This window comes from Bos grunniens, chromosome 11 (genome assembly GCF_055505025.1).
Source record: "Bos grunniens cultivar Pamir isolate PY7600 chromosome 11, Bosgru_T2T1.0, whole genome shotgun sequence".
Classification (NCBI taxonomy): Eukaryota; Metazoa; Chordata; class Mammalia; order Artiodactyla; family Bovidae; genus Bos; species Bos grunniens.
Window position 1 is genome coordinate 7,296,040 of NC_141175.1, and position 18,364 is coordinate 7,314,403.

The window sequence follows — 18,364 nt, forward strand, 5'->3', positions numbered from 1 at the left end:
ACCTAAGCCTGTCAAGGTGTCGGCTTTGCCCCAGGTCTCTGCCGTCAGAGCCCCTCCAGGGGCAGCAGCGCGCAGGACCGGGCTCAGAAGGCACCCCCGGCCCGTGGAGGCAGGACCCTCGTCAACGACAGCTGTGCTTCCATCTGTTCTAAGACACGGCCTCTGGGGCTGCAGCCACGTCTGTGTTTCGGTAGCAGCTGCACAGATCCGCTAAGACACAGGAACTTCTCTAGTAGGTGTCACTATTGTCAGCAGGAGTGAGTGGGAGGCATTCACTCATTTAATGAACAAAAAGTCACAAAGGAAAAAATGATGAGGGAAGTGGAGAGACAGCAGTCAGGAGTTGGCGACTTGGCTCGGATCACAAACATACATTTCCGCCACAGAATCTTTATTTTACATGTTTGCGTCACAGCAAGAGAATCCATCCTCTACATCACCCTGATCGGAACCCCCACCCGTTATATGTTTACATAAATACTCTTCAATGATCATCAGCATTTAAAAAAGAAAAAAAAATATTGACAACTCCCTCTGCATCCCAAACTAACCCGGAAAGCAAAGAATATTTACAGACATTTTCTCCCCCAAATGAAACTTATTTTCTGGATTGGATGTGTCTGAGTTCTTTTGAGGTCACATGACCAGGCAAATCCAATTTTACGATCTGCAGAAGCTGCTTAAGGCGTCAAGAAACCCCCTTGTGCAGACAGGATTTTTGGATCCTTTTGTAATGAGTATTTTAAATGCTAAGAACGCTGACAGCTGGCTCCCTGACTGATCTGCCTGCCCACCACCAAACCTCAGACCCTGCCTCGAGACAAGCTTGCTGTCTTGGGAGTAAGCTAAGTTCTCTGTCTGATCTTGACCTTTACTGACTTCATCGGGGACCCCCTTCCCAAACGGCCGGAAGCCCAAAGGTCCCTGGTGTGACAACGAGCGAATCCTGGCTCCAGCATCTCCCTGTCCCTCCCCTGGCTGCGTTTTTCACACAGCCCCGCAGGGGAGGTGTGTGTCCATGTCCCAGAAACACTATCTGTCAGGCACACACCGTGCAGAGTGGGCGGGTGCATTGCCAGGTGAGAGGAGAGGCCCCGGGGGAAGCTGGAGAGCGTCCCGCTTGCCAATCAATAACTGCGTTCCAGGTGGAAGTGACAAGGACTAGCATCAACTCAGATGAAGCTCTAAAGACCTCCTGCCCGAAAACACCGGGAGAAAAGCGGAGTAAAGGAGCAGATCTTCTAGAAAGTCTGGTGTGGTTTGTTTCTGATATACCAAGAGGTATCAAGACAAAATCTAATTTAACTTCTTCAGTGGGAAAACCATCAATTTACTGAATTCTTAAGAAGAAGAAGAAGAAAAAGCCGCAGGCCACAGCACCCTGGACTCAGCCGATTCTGAATCTGCTCAAGGTTGGGGTGGGGCAGGGAAACAAGGGTGAGGCGTGGAGCGTGGGGCAGGAGGAGGGGTGGGCAAGGACCCGGCTCCTCTGAAGTTCAGCTGCCGGGCAGCAGGAAGCACCAATGGCCCCAGTGCTCCGTGGGGTGCGTGGGGCAGACTGTCTCAGGCCCCAGGAGACGGCCAGAGCCGCTCACAGTGAAAACCAGCATCTGTGACAGGGCTCCTTGGTCGGTGAGGACTAAAACAAGACATCCGTTTCCATGTGGGGGCAGAACATCACACACGGTCGAAAGCGATCATACATGCTCGGGATGAAATTCTCCTGAGCTTGGAAAATAATCCTTCTCACAGCTGCTGGCAGAAAATGATGCAATGCACCAAGGGCTTCAGCCTGTGTTCCCAGGCTGAGCCCACGTGGGACTGACAGGCCTGGGCCAAGAGGGGGGGAGGGGGAGGGGCATGTGGGTCGTGGGGACCCACAACGAGGGAGCAGACCCCTTGCCCTGACAGCCCTACAGAGTGGCATTATGAAGAGTCTGGGTGCTGCCTTCACTGGCTGGATATGTCCAAGGGCAAAAAAAAAAACAACCCTGTAAATTTTACTCTAGAGTGGTTTCTGGAAAGAAAACTGGGCTCAGGCTCTGATCTGAGAAACCATCTTTTACACTAGAACGAGCTTCTCCTCACGAGAGCGCGAGCCCCCAGGGGTGCTCAGCAGACGCACCGCTGCTAAATGTCACAGCACCCAGGGACGGAGAACTAGGCTAGTGGGGTCTTTGGCCACTGCTAAGAGCCAGGGTTAAGAGATCAGTGACTTCAATCTGGAGAAGGAAATGGCAACCCACTCCAGTATTCTTGCCTGGAGAATCCCATGGAGGAGCCCGGCAGGCTACAGTCCATGGGGCCGCAAGAATCGGACTTGACTCAGTGACTAAACCACCACCACCACCACAAGAACATCGTGACCTGACCACGCCCTGACATCAAGAACAAAGACTCTGACCCCAGAAGTAAACAGGCCACTCCCTCAGCTTTCCTAGAAAAGCACTTTGCTGAGTTTTCTGGGTGCTCAGCATTTTTTGTTTGTTTGTCTTTTCTCCTTGTGTGGCCCTGCAGGAAGGCTTTCTCTCCTCAATGTGTGTTAGGAGCACAAACTTGTAATCAGTACCAAGATGATATTCTAATCAATAATAGAATCTGTTTTTATTCTCAATGTGTTAGATTTGTCCCTCCTCACCCCAAAATGTTTACTATCAGCTATGCTTGGGGACAGAACATTTTCATTCATATAAATTATTTTCATAATCAGAGAGGAATGTGTGAGCCTGAGATTCAATTTTTGAAATAAAATGTTTACTCTGAAAAGCCAGACTTGTCCATAGGCTCACAGTAGCAGTTGGACAGTGGCAGTTGGACTCATCCTGTGCAGAGTTCAGTTAATTCTGAAGGCTCTGTGATGTGTGGTCACCATGGTAATGTGGTGATACACATTCCACATTCAGTGTGTTTGCGAGCTGAGAGCTTCATGTATGGTGGCAAAGAGAAATGGGTAACCTGAATTGTTTGGGAGAATGTCTCATCCAGAAGGCGAGAAGAAACACCCCTCAAATGTCAAGAACATCAAGAACCAGCTGGATGAAGAGAGTTTGTTTTTGGCCACATAATAGGGTGCACCCTTTAACTGACTCAACTGAAGAGCTCCCAGAGGACCAGCTGGAGGAGCTATCCGTTTCAACGTTGGAGGAAGAGGCTCTGCCCAACTCCACAGCCTGTGAACAAGCCAGTGAACACGCTCCCCAGGACATGGCGGTGGAGCCGCCTCAGGCCGGGGCTGAGGACGAGCCTCTGAGGACGGTGGACGAATCCGGGGAAGCCTATGAACACGCTCCCCAGGAGGATGTGGTGTTGGATCTGTCCCAGGCTGGGGCTGAGGAACCGCCCCTGCATCCCCTGGAAGCAGCTGGAGCAGCCAATGAACACGGTTTCACTGAGGACCTGCCAGTCAACCCAACTTGTGACAAGACCGAAGAGACTCCATGTGTCTCCAAGGTGGCCCTTTCAGAATGTGAAAGTGACTGCTTCCTGGAAAATATTAGCAACAGTGATGCAGAAGAGAACTCAGCCTCTCCATATGACTGCTGCCCTCAGACACCAGACGAGTACATGGCAGATAATGAAGATTCAGAGACGATGTCAGACAACTCTCTAATCAGCTCTTTGGAGAATGGCAAAAATGTCATCAGTGATGATGAAAAAGACCAGGAGGAAGTGTGAACGTGGGGCCCAAGTTGAAAAGGCTCTCGTCTGAATCCCTGAAGACCTGGACCTGGACCCCATCCTGGACCCCAGAGGCGGTGGGGCCCACACAGCACGAGGAGCCTCATTTGGATCAGATTAGGGGAGGCCTCACTGCTTCTCTCCTGAGGGCCCTCATTTAGTACAGCTTCAGTTGTTTTGTTGTATAGATTTAGTATTAGTTTTATCTAGTTTTATCTACAAGTTCTGTATGTATCTGTATGTTCAATGTTTATAGGCAAGGTTTTTCATTAAAGTTTTAAAGTCTTAAAAAAAAAAAAGAGATCAGTGACTTCAAAAAATAAAAAAGGGAGAGATCAGCAATTGTTCTTACTGTCCAAGAAGTACTTTTCTATCAAAATACACACAGCTTATTAAAGGAAAACAGATCCTTTACCTCCTAGAATCTCGCAGCCAGTGGCACTTCCGGTCCACAGCCGGTTTCTCAGAGGAGGCAAGGGTGTTTCTCGCAGGCAGATACGGGGAGCAGGGGCAGAAGGCGAAGCTATAAATACCACTGATCACTCCTGACACGCACAATCCTCTCTGCCCGATCCTCCAACACTGAAAGGGAGGGTTTAACCGCCCCGACAGCGCCCAGCACGGGCTGCTCAGGCTCTAACCGTCAGGCTGCAGCGAGCGGCTGTCAGCTGGGCAGAAGACCTGGCTCTGGACCCCAACCCCCATCCTCACTCCAGGGTGAGAGCTGAGCGCTGCTCACAGCTATTCAAGCGACAGAGGGACAACCACGTGTTTATGGAACAGGACGAGGAGCTTAAATAATTTTGAAAACACTTGCATTACCACCGCCTGGTCTCAGACTGGGGCCTTGATTTTCCTTGCTCATCGGCCTGACTTCAAACCTTCTTGCCAGTTACAACACAGGAGGTGGGCAGATGACCTATTTGTTAGGAAGGCCGAGGCCTGACTTTCACTTCGGATCCACTACCTTCTCTCACGCATACCGTCCTGGTCCTGAAGGGTCAGGACTGTACAACTGCAGCCAACTCAGCCCTTCCGTGAGCCTAGAGGTGCCCAGAGAGGGGGACACGGGGGTTTGAAGATGGTCGAGCCTGGGGGCTCCCGCCCACCTGTGACTGCAGGGGGCCAGGGCCTGCCCACACCTGTGCCCTCATCTGCGTGTACTGTCGTCCCTGTTTCCAGGCCAGGAACTGAAGACACCTCCATGGAGACCCTCAGGGTGGCAGGGGTGGGGGCTGGGGAGAGGAGGGGGTGTCCCTCAAACCTTTGGTTCCTGCCAAGAAGTCTATGGCCTTGTCAAGGACAGCAGCTCGCAGGACAAACAGCAAACGTGTCCTTCGGAGGGGAGCACCGGAGGGGGTATGGGCCACGGCAGGAGACACGGTCCTGAGGTGCGGGGATGGCGTCTACACACAGGCAGACAGGAGTCTGGAAAAATGTCCCTGTTCTCCAGGCCACTTCCTTCTGTCACACGGCTCCGAGTTAACTCAAAAAGAAAAGTCCCTTAGATAATACTCAGGGCATATTTCCTGGCTCCTGAAGACAGGAGAACACACAAACCTCCCCGAAAATATCTGTGGAAAGGCAAAGGGCAGGGTCAGGCCAGGGGCTCGCTCCTCTCCACACTGGGCCGGGACCGAGCCCCGTGGAGGTCTGCCAGGAGAGCACAGGGGGATATCAAAGAGCGCACAAGGGCACGTGCGTCCTCACGGTCAGCTGGGAGGAGACGGGCACAGGGGAGGGGAACCACTGTTTTCTCAGTAGAGACTCTTCAGGTTCCTAAACCGGGGATGCTGAGCGGCACCCCTAAATCTTGTGGCTTCTCATCGACCCTTCCAGGCCAGCGGTCTGAGAAGCACCCCCAGCTGCCGTCACCGTCTGGCACTCAGGAGGCGAGGGAGGGCTCAGGCTTCTGACACACATGCGGGTGCTGGGAGCCACCTGCATGGCCAGCACCCCACATTCCTGACACGGTGTCTCAGTCCCCGTCTCGGGCCCCGCTACGCCCCGGGTCACGGTGGACCTTCTGGGCTTGCCCCGTTATTCAAAGGCCTCGGCTCCGAGCGCAGCGGCAGTGCCGTTCCCACCCGTGCTCAGCCCCACACTCTGCAAGTTTGGAAGAGAACCTCACTGAGATTCCTGAAAGGGGCTCCCCACCCCCAGACCCCGAGAGTAAAACCACTCAGTCACACTGGAACACAGGGACGAGGTCTGCGCCACTCCTCCGTTCCTAAGTCCTGCCCGGCTCACAGGGAAAGCTTGCTTAGACTAAGGGTTTGCTTTAACAGGACCCCTCCTGCCCCAGGCTGCTCCTGAAGGAAAGTCCTTCCCATTCCCCCGCTTCTGAGCACACAGAACAGGGGCAGCTGTGAGAGGAGGGCCAGGGCCGCCGGAGACGGCGCTGCCCTGGGCTGCTGGGGAAGCCAGGGAAATCCCAGCAGGGGCGGCTTTTCGAGCTTAAGAACACAATTCTGTCCGTCCATCAGGCAGCAAACCATTTGCCACCAGCAGAGCCCCGATGGACGGTGACACCGCGGCCCTCAGACAACCGCTGCCCCTGGTCACTTTCAGAATTTGGGACGAAAGTCTGGGGCGACACCCGGGGCCGGGAACCCTGGGGCAGGCTCCTCATGCCTCACCGAGTCTCGACTTCCTTAGTAAAATAACCTCATCTGTTTTCTCCCCGTGGACGCAGCGACACTTGTCCCCCGCCCCCGCCCCGGCCTTCTCTGTGAGTCCCTGAGCCCCCTCTCGACAGCGGCTCGCCTCCTGATGCCCCTTCCCGGGCCGGCGGGCTCCCCCATCTGCCAGCGCTCCCTGCTACACACTGGGTCCCAACTGCGTCTCCCTGAAGAGCTCCCCAATTAAAAAGCGGAAATAGAAATTAAAAACAAAGGCTTCCTTTCCCCTGCCTCCTCTTACACTCCCTCCCCGCCACTCCCACCTGAAGGAGAATGCGAGCTGCCTGTCACCAGCGCGCACCCGGCATCCAGAAAAGAGTGAAAAGTTGGGTCTCCGTGGCGCTTGGCTCCAGCCGCGAGCTTTGCGGTGTCGCTGTCGCGAGGGGCTGACGCTCCCGCTGACCAACCGGACTGCGAATAAATTAGAAGTCTCTGCCAGCGCCCCTCCGAGCCGCTCCGTCACGCGCTGCCTTCCCAGTCGGCCTGCGGCTCCACCGAGCCATTGGTCACCTTCTTGACTTTCTTCATATTCTCCATTACCCCTGATGTCGTCACTCTGAGTGAGGGAAAAAACAACAACGAGGGAAACCTCAGTCTTTGAGTGAAAGGCTGCCCGCACTGCAGCCCAGCGGCAACCAGGGGTGCAGGGTGTTGGCTCTGAAGTCGGACAGACCCGGGTTCAAATCCTGGCCTGCTTGATGCGAGCTGAGCTGTGTGAGCGTGCCTGGTCACGTGACCCCGCCTTGTGCTGCAGGATAAACATGATCCTGACTTCCTAGAACTGTCATGACAGGCAGCCAGGTGCTCTGCTGTGCTGAGTCACGGCACGTCAGCTGTTAGCACAACCAACGTTAATCTCTCTCTCTTCCCGTCACAAAGTTATATATATATATATATATATAAAACTAGTCACAATTATGACACTATTATCTGTGTCGTAATTAACATTCTGGGGAAAAAAAGCTAATCAGCTATAGATACTTTATACTAAACAGCCACAGTGGCTCACTTCTGAGACCTGGGACAGAACCACGGGTTTGGAGGAATCTTCTGGGCCCAAAGACTCTTTGACGGTTACAGAGACTAGGAGTGAATCACGACATCCCTTGAGGAGGTAGGGTCCAGGAGAGGACAGCCTCCTGCCTCACAAAGTGGGAGCCAGACAGAGCCTGAGGCTCTCCGTGTTCACGACGCAGCCGCGTGGCTCCACCACAGGAACACCAAGCAGACACGAGCTCCCCCGGTCGGCAGAGCCCGGGGGACTTCAGGGCGCCGCAGCGACGCTGTACGCCTCTGTAACGGCGGGTACACATCTGTCCAAACCCGCAGAGTGCGCAACACCAAGAGCGAGCCCTGCTGTAAACTACGGGCTGGGGTTACGATGGTGAGTCAGCGCAGGTTCATCAGTTGTAAGGAAAGGGCCCTGTGGAGGGGATGCTGCTGATGGAGGAAGCTACGCACATGTGGGGTGGGGGGCACACGGAGGGAATATCTGCATCCTCTGTTCAATTCTGTTCAATGTTATGAAGCTAAAAACGTTCTACGAAAGAGCCTTAAAAACAAACACCCCGGCCCAGCATCTCTGAAGTACTCTAAGAAACATGAGGCACCTCTGTCCCCCATCGTGGACCAAGAGGAATTTCCTAATCAGTGAAGTAAAATTCACAGCCAACCCAGCACTCTCTCTCCAAGGACCCTTCCCATGCCCCCACCAACTCCCAGATCCTGTTACCTACAAATGGCAACTCAGTGGCTCTACACAAGGCACATCTAGTGTCTGTCCAGCTGGATCTATACAGTAGACAAACGACTGCACGTGGAGTGAGGAAAGAGAAGTTTTTCTCCCTTCTTTTCTGTTGTCATGTTGCTGCTGTGACCAAGCCTCGGGGTCATGCAGTCCTCCCCCAGGGCTGGGCTTTTCTCTTGGGTTATCTGTACTTCTGGTAAAGCCACGACCGGGAGGTGGTTCCTGTGGGAACCGAAGGATTCCTGCAGAGGCTGCTGGTGAGTGTAAAGTGTTGGTTCTGTGGCTGCCGCACCGTGTTAAGAAGGCAGAGGAGCTCAACACATGCGGACGCCGAGGGCAGGGCACCAGGCATCACAACCCAGGGATGGCTCAGATGGCAGGCTTGGGACAGCCTTTGCTCCCTTGCTTTCCCTAAGGAAATACTCCTTGCCACATGATGGCCCAAATGAGAAAACCACATTCCCTCTATCATGACAGGCCTGGGGTGAGAACAGAGAGTGATGAAGCTGGAACTGGTGCTCTCAGGGGGCCTAGTGCCCAGCAGAACGGACAGTCTTTCAGATGGACACGCAGAGCCACCCCAGACATACAGGATGGAAGTGCCAGGACGCAGGCCCGATGACGGCCCAGGATGAGGAACCACCTCTACCGGGGTTGGGTAGGGGACGGGGGGATGCTCTGAAGCTTGTATTGAAAGATGAGGAACAGCAGCAAGATGCAGGTGGAGGGAGGAGGGCAGGGGAGTTTCTGAAAAGCAACCTAACAGGAAGAGGCGTTTTGTAAAATGTGGTCCCAAACAAATTACAGCAAAAAATAAATGTATACTTAACTCTGGGCTCCCCAGGTGGTGCTGGTGGTATAGAACCCACCTGCCAATGCAAGAGACATAAGAGACGCCAGTGCGATCCCTGGGTCAGAAAGATTCCCTGGAGGAAGGCATGGCAACCCACTGCAGTATTCTTATCTGGAGAACCCCATGGACAGAGGAGCCTGGTGGACTGCAGTCCACAGGGTTGCAAAGAGTCAGACACGACTGAGCAACTTAGCACACACGCATGCTCAACTCCAGGTGGACTCTCATCTGTGCCTTTTCAACCAGCGGTCCTGGCTCGGATTCTGTTACTTCTAGAAAAGGTATATCTGGCGGTTCCCCTGCACTCCCCTCCACAGGGGTTTCTTCCTCTGCACAACAGGAAGCTGGTGTTTGGGGCCCAGAAGTAGGCTCTGCTTCCAATTACTATTTCCACAGAGGAGCTGAATGCATCCTACGCTGCCCGACCTGCCCGCCAGCCCAGCAGAGCCTGCCGTGGGTCAAGGCTCAGCCTCTGAACTGGGAAGAGAGAAAAGCTGCCTGTGCTGGAGGCCACACACTTCAAAGAGTGGACAGGGAGGGAGGAACTCAGCCGCAGGCGCGTCATCAGATACAACTGCGGACCTAGCCCATCAGAACTCATCAGTTTACAAGCAAATATTCTCAATCACTATTCACTTCTCTAGAAAATGACTGCCCCTTCCCGGAAAACAGGACCCTAGAGTCACTTAGCCTGTGACTCAGAAAAGCTCTTTTTACAGCTCAGATATAGGTCAAGTCACTGTGCTAACTGGGAAAAGCCATCAAGTTATCTGACAATGAAGGCCATGCAAGGATCATTAGCAGACCTACAGATGACTTGGATGATTACACTGTCAGACCTGAGCTTCCACCGGCAGGCCCAATGGGAAGTGGGGCTACGCATCCCCAGTAGTTCTGAACAGGCCAAGGATATCCCCAAGATCTTGCTGCTAAGTTGCTGGCAGCAGGCTCCAAGGATGCCTCAGATGATGGCAAGTTCTACTTCCCCTGAAAAGACTAAGTGATGCTTGGCAGATACTTGACCTCAAACTGAATACACAAGCCTGGGGCCTGAGTGTCCATCTCCTGCACCTAAACGCAGAGGGACCAGCTCTGGAGCGATAATCTGCAGAGAGCAGCTGCTCCCACTCACACCACGCTGCTCAGTGAGGCAGGCGCGAGGCCGGGGAGGGAAGGAAGGGGGGGCGATAATCTGCAGAGAGCAGCTGCTCCCGTTCACACCACGCTGCTCAGTGAGGCAGGCGTGAGGCCGGGGAGGGAAGAAAGGGGGGCAATAATCTGCAGAGAGCAGCTGCTCCCGTTCACACCACGCTGCTCAGTGAGGCAGGCGCGAGGCTGGGGAGGGAAGAAAGGGGGGCAATAATCTGCAGAGAGCAGCTGCTCCCGTTCACACCACGCTGCTCAGTGAGGCAGGCACGAGGCCGGGGAGGGAAGAAAGGCGGGCGATAATCTGCAGAGAGCAGCTGCTCCCGTTCACACCACGCTGCTCAGTGAGGCAGGCGCGAGGCCGGGGAGGGAAGGAAGGGGGGCAATAATCTGCAGAGAGCAGCAGCTGCTCCCGTTCACACCACGCTGCTCAGTGAGGCAGGCGCGAGGCCGGGGAGGGAAGAAAGGGGGGTGATAATCTGCAGAGAGCAGCTGCTCCTGTTCACACCACGCTGCTCAATGAGGCAGGCGCGAGGCCGGGGAGGGAAGAAAGGAGATTCTTACACAGATTCCATTTCCAAGTCATCTTCTTCCTGAGAAAGTTGTAGGTATGGGTTGTCTGAAGCTGGACGGAACTTATACCCCGTGAGAACAAAGAACACCAGCGTGGCCATTTCATCCAGGAGCTGCGAATTTTAAAATCACCACCAAGTAAAGGGATTAGAATATCGCTCTTCAGAAAGCAGTGGAACCAAACAAACTGCCCCCCACCCCGCCCCCCAGTAACCCACCGCTCACTGATCTGCCACTCAAACGCAAAGCTGACCATTGGGGACCATGTTCCTTAGGGGACTTGCTGAAGCCTTCTGCCTAGAGAGGGCTTCCCTTGTGGCTCAGCTGGTAAAGAATCCACCTGCCACGTGGGAGATTCAATCCCTGAAGGTTCAATCCCTGGACTGGGAAGATCCCTTGGAGAAGGGAAAAGCTATCCACTCCAGTATTCTGTCCCACAGAATTCCACTGACTGTATAGTTCATGGGGTCGCAAAGAGTCGGACATGACTGAATGACTTTCACTTCTTCCCAGAGAGGACATTTGAGAGTCCTTGCTTTAAGTCTTCACTGGCATCTTTGAAGAGCTCATTATATACATACATTTCCCTATAACGTCCAAAGCACCAAGTGAGAGCTTCCAAAAACTAGTCTCTAAATCATTTGGTGACTATCCAGTAGTTAAACTAGCTCTAGAATACTACAAAGACAACTTTATTACTGAAATAATAACAATAGGCAAGAAGAAGGGAGGTCTGGATTCTAAGCTATTCTAAGCCCTATAACTGAAGGATTGGGCCCCATTTCATTGAGGTTTGAATTATACTGGGCAAGGCTTTCTCTGCCTGGGGTTTTTTTTCTCTTCAAGGACTTTTAAAATTGAAAACTACATCAGTTCCAGATTTCTCACGTAATCCAGCAGCTTTCCTGGACAAACACATCTTAACTGTGGACCAGAAGAGACAGACGGTCTTAATGGCCACTGCCAAATAAATCTGGAACCATCTCAAGTTACCCTGAGACTTCCTGCTCAGACACAAGTTCCCTGGCACTGTCCCCTGAGCCGCATACCTGGTAGAGCCACTTCCACTGGAACGGAACAGCGAGTTTGAGGAGAAATGCAATAATCCTGGTGAAGTATATGTAACATACGATCTAATGAGGAACAGAGAGACAAGAATAAAGTCAGTGCAGAAATCATAGCACTGCTTTCTTCCAACCGTCTGCTAAGGGGAAAGCAGCTACCTAAAGAAAATTACTTGACACTTACAGTGCTAATTAATCAGAGAAGGCAATGGCACCCCACTCCAGTACTTTTGCCTAGAAAATCCCATGGTCAGAGGAGCCTGGTGGGCTGCAGTCCATGGAGTCACGAAGAGTCAGACACGACTGAGCGACTTCACTTTCACTTTTCACTTTCATGCACTGGAGAAGGAAATGGCAACCCACTCCAGTGTTCTTGCCTGGAGAATCCCAGGGACGGGGGAGCCTGGTGGGCTGCCGTCTATGGGGTCGCACAGAGTCGGACACGACTGAAGCGACTTAGCAGCAGCAGCAGTGCTGATTAATAAATCAGCAGAGAGAGAAACTCTCCACTACTTGAGAGGATGTCCTCTTTTTCTCTAGGTGACTAAGATATTGATAACAATCACTTTCGTGAACAGGATATTTTGCTCTTAACTCCTGAGTAACCTCCTTCTCACCTAATTCTCATACATTTTTGGTGGTGGTGGTGTTCAGTTGCTAAGTCATGTCCAACTCTTTGTGACCCCGTGGACTGCAGCATGCCAAGCTTCCCTTCACTATCTCCCAGAGTTTGCTCAAACTTATGTTCATTGAGTTGGCAATGCCATCCAACCATTCATCCTCTGTGGCCCCTTCTCCTTTTGCCCTCAATCTTTCCCAGCATCAGGGTCTTTTCCAATGAGTCAGCTCTTCTCATCAGGTGGCCAAAGTATTAGAGCTTCAGCATCCTTCCTTCCAATGAATATTCAGGGTTGATTTCCTATAGGATTGACTGGTTTGAACTCCTTGCAGTCGAAGTGACTCTCTCAAGAGTCTTCTCCAGCACCACAATTCAAAAGCATCAATTCTTCAGCGCTCAGCCTTCTTTATGGTCCAACTCTCACATCCTTACATGACTACTGGAAAAACCACAGCTTTGACTTCATGGACCTTAGTCGACAAAATGATGTCTCTGCTTTTTAATAAGCTATCTGGGTGTGTCAGATGTCCTTTAAAGGAGTAAGTGTCTTCTAATTTCGTTGTAGTCACTGTCCACAGTGATTTTGGAGCCCAAGAAAATAAAATTCTCATACATAACCCACCGATTTCCAGCCCCAAAGGCTAACAGTTTTTCAGTCCCAGGCTTTGAGAAATGTTTTCCAGCAATAACAGCAAAATAAAACCATACGGGGAAAACAATGGCTTTTAGTCCCTTCAGGAGATCCTGTGAATGTTCGAGGTCTACAGTCAAGAGGAAGGACCAGTCATCCTAAGTGCCCTAGAAAGAAGGCCATGACAAGGATTCAACATGTGGACCCACCGGAGCGGACAGCTCACTGGGCTGTGCCCAGGGCAGACAGACAGGCTTACGGGGAAGGGACTGTGCAGAGTGACAGTCAGTGCCAAAACCACAGATGAAAACTACTCTGAAACTTTCGTCTGGAAGTAGGCAAGCAAAATTCTAGGAGATCCATAGCTTATACATTCCGGGAAATTATGACCCTATATTTTATAGCAAGTTCTCCTTTTGGTGGTACGCTTATATGGACTTTTTGTGTTCACTTCAGTCATGTTTTTAGACATGATCCCAATTTTGTAAGCCAATTTTTTAAAAAAGTTAAAGGAACAGCTATGCATGGCGTTCGCCTGTACATGGCGTTTGCCTAGAAAAGAATCTAGAGAAATAATGACTGAACTGTAAACTGTAATACCTGGGGGAGGAGTAAGAAAAGGGAAGGAACAGAAGGTTCAGGGTCATAAATGGCTTTCACTGTGTTCCTATCATTCTGCATTTAAAAACTATCAAGCATGTGTTACTTTTCTGAGTATGTAAAGCCAGATGTAAAACTAAAACCTAGTAGTAAGTAACTCAGGTACTCCGGGGAGCTAGTTCATTAGCTCTATTTCTTGAATTGACCTTATTCACAGACTTAGGGATTTTTTACTCACCAAGACGTAGTAATGTCTGAAAAGTTTCAGCTTCGCTAAGTTAATAGCAGCTGGGGAGAAGAAGACAACACCATGAGAGGCTGCTGCTTTTCTCATTTTTAAAGCTTGTCACCAGCAAGCACACTCGCGGTCCAGAGGCCGAGGCTAACGCAGATGGGGGCGCCACCAGGGGGCACCTCTGTGGTTCTGGACATGAAGCCTGGCAGGGTCTCCCCCCATCTCCAGGAAGGATCTGGGAGTCGTGGGGGCAGCAGGCTGGCGCCCCCAGCTCCAGCAAACCAGCGCTCCTTCCCATCCCGGGTTCAGAAGCTTTAAACGGCCTTCCTGGGAGGATAGTGACACCACAGAAATTAGCAGACACTATAAATCCCGACTCTTCCAACCCGCAAAGCCATCATTAAACATTTCAGCTCTGCCACTGCGGCTACAGAGCTGCAACTCTATTAGGAATGGTCTCAGGGGACTCTCCAGCTAACTGAGGGTGTAAACCCAATTAACCCATGGGTGTGTGTTGCAAATTTCACTTAGGTTTTCACTGTGTCTTGTAACAAAACAAACCCTTTAAAAACGACCTCCCCAGCTTTGTCCTACCTCCCAGAGTGCTCAAGGTCAGGGAGCCAGGAACAGCTAACTTCCTGCCACCACCAACCGCCATGAAATATTGATGACCACAGAGGGTAGCCTAGCTCCCTCTCTGATTAGCGAGCCTTTCATTCATCATCAACCTTCCGGCAGGAGGCAAATTAATTTTGCTTAACGGCATTTAATTACTGGTTCCCTTTAGGAATGGAACTGTGGATGGTGACGGATTGACTTCCCGTCTCCCTCCTCTGGCTTGTGATTAGTGGGGGGGCAGTTGAGCTTAGGTTCCCAAAGAGATTCCTGAAATCCTAAATTAACCTTCAAGGTGATCACCAACTAATAGTATCTGTAAGAACCTGCTCTGAGAAACAGAGTGGGCCGATGAGGTTCAAAAAATCTGGGCAATTCTAATGCCCCAAACTGAGAGGCTCTGACACCCGTGTCTACAGCGCGATGGACTCACGCATTCATGTAGCACCTGAAGGAGCTAAATGAAGGAGCCAGATAACCCAAAGCTCTCTTATCGAGCAACCCCTCTGGTGGTCCTGCTGTTATTATGTCTCTCTGGTTCTCTGTCCTTTTTAATCTACGCTGACTCTGGGCTGGGCCCCGGGATGCAGCGGTGACTGCGGAGCCTGCCCCAGGGGCAGCGGCTTCCATCCCTCAGGGAAGGAGAGGCGCTGGATCAGGGCCGCCCCCTCACCACGCCCGGCCCACAGAGACCCGGGCGGTGCGGTGTGGGGTCAGGGACTCCCCACTGCCTGCAGGACAGGAGAGGTTTCACTGAGGACAAGATGTTTACACCAAGAAGTGACAGATAACTGTGTCACCAGATTTAAAACTCTGCACGTTTGTATAAAGCAGTGTTCCTCCTGTGCACGTGCACGAATCTGCTCACGCCGGCAGCGGTCAAAGAGACGGCTGGCTCGTGCTGCACTCTGCCCCACAAATCCAGGTGGCCTCTGAGACCTGGGGCCCTTCCACACAAGCAAATCGCTCCTACATTTGGACGTTTAATCTGCGTCATCGTGAGTAATTGAGAAAGAATGGCACCAACAATCGGACCATTTAAATGATGAAAACGCTTTAGAAGTCTCTTCTGAATTTTGCTTGCTGAAATAGATCCTGGCAAATGAAACTCCTGCCTTTGCTTCAGCAAGAACCCAAAGGAAAGAAGCGGCGTGTTTCTATTCCTGGACTTCAAGGTGCTGTGCCGGGATGTGCATGGTTGCCATGGCCACCCCCAATGAAGGGCTCCCGAGGCAGACCAAGGGGACAGCGGGGAGGGTCAGGATTCCCAAAGGAGGTGGTGTCCCAGCAGAGGCCTGACTGGGGCTCAGGAGGGAGTGAGAGTGGAGAGGTCGAGCCAAGAGGACGCTTGGGAGGAGCAGGCACCCAGGTCTGGAGGTGCCAGAGAGGCAGGGGACTCTGCTGGGTGGAGGACAAAACCCGAGACTGAGTCAGACACAGACCACAAGCGGCCCTCCTTGAGGGTGCCAAGGCCCCAGGGAGCCTCGAGGGTCTCGAGCAGGGCAGAGCCTGGATCACATTAGCATTTTTGAACAACCTCTTTGAAGAAAGGATGGAAGAATTAAGAATAAGAGCCCAGGGAGTTCCCTGATGGTCCAGTAGTTAAGACTGCTCTTTCACTGCCAGGGTGTGGGCTCAATCCCTGGCCAAGGAACTAAGATCCCACAAGACATGCGGTGTGGCTCAAAAAAAAAGAAAGAATAGAATCCAACTGAGAGCAAAACCTTTGAATTTTTGGAGGTTCCTCTAAGATGTGGTGGGGTCCCTGTCAGTGCAGAGTGGGGAACAAGGTGACCTCGTCTTAGTGGCTGGGGAGCAGGGGTGACATTGAGGATACCGGAGAATTCTTCAGGGGAAGTCTGAATCCACCCCCCCTCCCTGCCGCCATCACAGGGAAGGAAATCAGGGGCAGAGGCAGAGCTGACCAAGAGGAGGCAGGGGGTTAGGACACTGCGGGTCTCGTGGGGGTGAGAGGAGAGGAGAGGACAGGAAGGCACCACATTGCTACCTCCCTGGGACGCGTGCCAGCAGGCTGCCCATCAGACACTCGGAAGAGAGGCAGGCCAGGAAGCACACGACAAGTGAGCCTGCACACCCACGTCCAGGCCCTACGGGGAAACACCAGCATGGGCAACGCCACCAGGCCATCCCAGGGCTGTGCTAAGATGAGTAAATGGACCTTAGGAACAATCAGCGGTGACTCTGACAGACGCAGTCGCAACGCACAGAGCTCAAGTTTGATCTGCAAACCCACCCGTCACGACGGACGTCACTTCCAGTCACGAGAAAGACATCTGTTTGCGAGACTGCTGCTTATGGGATCAGGCTCCGGGGTCCCATAAGGTGTTCTTGCCACAACCCAGGCTGCGAAGGCAGGAATGAAGCTCACTTATTGTGAGAAATAAGTGGGTAACAGCACAGGCCCTGCACATCCGAACACCTTGGGTTCAAATTCCATCTGTGTTGCTTACGGGCTGTGTGACCTCAGATAAGTCGGCTGACTTCTCTGAGCCTCAGTTCCTTCACCTGTAATACAAGACCACCGCCACCACCTACCACTGGGGCTATTGAGGGATGGATGAGGCGGTACGTGGAAACCAAACAGCACACGGGTTTAAGCAGTGGAGGAGCGTCTGATGTTAAAGCACTAGGATTATATTAGGATTAACTTGATCCCTGAGCAACACAGATTCGAGCTGCTCCGGTTCAGGTCAAACATGCGGATTTCTTTCCCCGATGGTAAATACTACAGCACTACAGGACCTGCGGTGTGTAGGGTGTGGGAACAACAGTGACGGAGGGCCAGCCGAAGCTGTACTTTGATTTTCAGCTGCGCAAAGAGTGAGCACCCCCAACTCCTGTTTTGTTCAAGTGGATGCAGTTCCAGTCCGGTAGTGACTGCGCTGCAGCAGCTGCCACCACTGGCAGGAGCCCAGGCTCTCGTAAGTGACTGGGAACCAGCGGTGGCCCCGGGCTCTCCTGGCAGCGGGGCAGCCGTATGCACACGCTGCGTCAGCCTGCTGGGCGGGGGAGGTACCGGCTCCGAGGGGGCAGCCTCGCCAGCATGATGCAAGGAGCAGTGATGGAGCAGGTCGCAGCCTGGAATCTCAAGCCTCCCTTGGCTTTCCTTCCAGAAAAGCTTTCCCGGCAGTTAAGGACCACGGCGGGGCTGGGCTCCCGCGGGAGTGTAGGCTCGCCGGGTCTGGGCTATTTCTGACCCACCACGAGGAGCAGCAAATATGGTAAAAGAATGAGTGTGGTGGCAGGAAAAATCCCTCGGACAGGAACCAGGAGACCTGCACTCCGATCCCTGCAGCATCAGAACACCGTAGGCCTGTGCCCAGTCTGCACTGCCTTCTCTGGGCATCAATCGCCTTCATGGGAGAATTTCTTTACGGTGGGTTACAACTTCTTCCCGGCAATGGCTCTTAACTAGGGTAAGCACCAGAATGCCCTGGAGGGCTTTACCGATAAGACAGATGCCCAACTTGCCCCCGACTCTTCTGGAACTGGGCCGGGCTGGAAGGTTCTGAAAAGCCTCCCAGGGATCGGGGAAGGACAGGGATGGGAGGCAAGGAAGGGGAGCAGCCCAGCCACTTCAAGAGCTCCTACAAGGCTATGGCTTGAGGGTTCCTCTCCCTCCCACTCATGCTCAGGAAAACAGCCTTGACTCTGGGTTCTGGCAGACAGTTTTTACCGATGGGAACAGAACAGGTGCCCGCCAAGGCAGGAGGAGCCCAGGCCTCTCACATGCTTAACAAGATAGTCCTCTGACGCAGCAGCACATGAGCAGATGTAAGCCGTCCAGAGGAAAGGCCACCCCCTCCCTGGACCGTCACCTCACCTTCCCTCTTTACACCACAAGGTTACTACACAGGCTGGCAAGAAGACAGACCGTGCCCTTACTCCCCAAGTGGTCTTC

At 52.7% G+C, this 18,364-nt stretch overlaps 2 protein-coding genes across 2 annotated transcripts in view; one reads left to right on the plus strand and one right to left on the minus strand.

Moving 5' to 3' along the window:
* Positions 1 to 370: 370 nt before the first annotated feature.
* The window catches only part of GPR107 (G protein-coupled receptor 107), a 60,037-nt gene continuing 42,043 nt past the window's right edge, over positions 371 to 18,364 (minus strand). Inside the window, exons 15-18 of the mRNA XM_086324515.1 lie at positions 13,831 to 13,880; positions 11,728 to 11,811; positions 10,670 to 10,791; positions 371 to 6,915 (exon numbers count right to left, since the gene is read on the minus strand). Of these exons, the coding sequence (XP_086180641.1) occupies positions 6,819 to 6,915; positions 10,670 to 10,791; positions 11,728 to 11,811; positions 13,831 to 13,880 (353 nt within the window). The 3' untranslated portion in view covers positions 371 to 6,818. The remainder of the gene's footprint in view (positions 6,916 to 10,669; positions 10,792 to 11,727; positions 11,812 to 13,830; positions 13,881 to 18,364) is intronic.
* Positions 2,947 to 4,025, plus strand: LOC147362410 (uncharacterized). Its single transcript, XM_086324516.1, has one exon. The coding sequence runs from the start codon at positions 2,947 to 2,949 to the stop codon at positions 3,673 to 3,675; it is 729 nt and encodes a 242-aa protein (XP_086180642.1). The 3' UTR covers positions 3,676 to 4,025.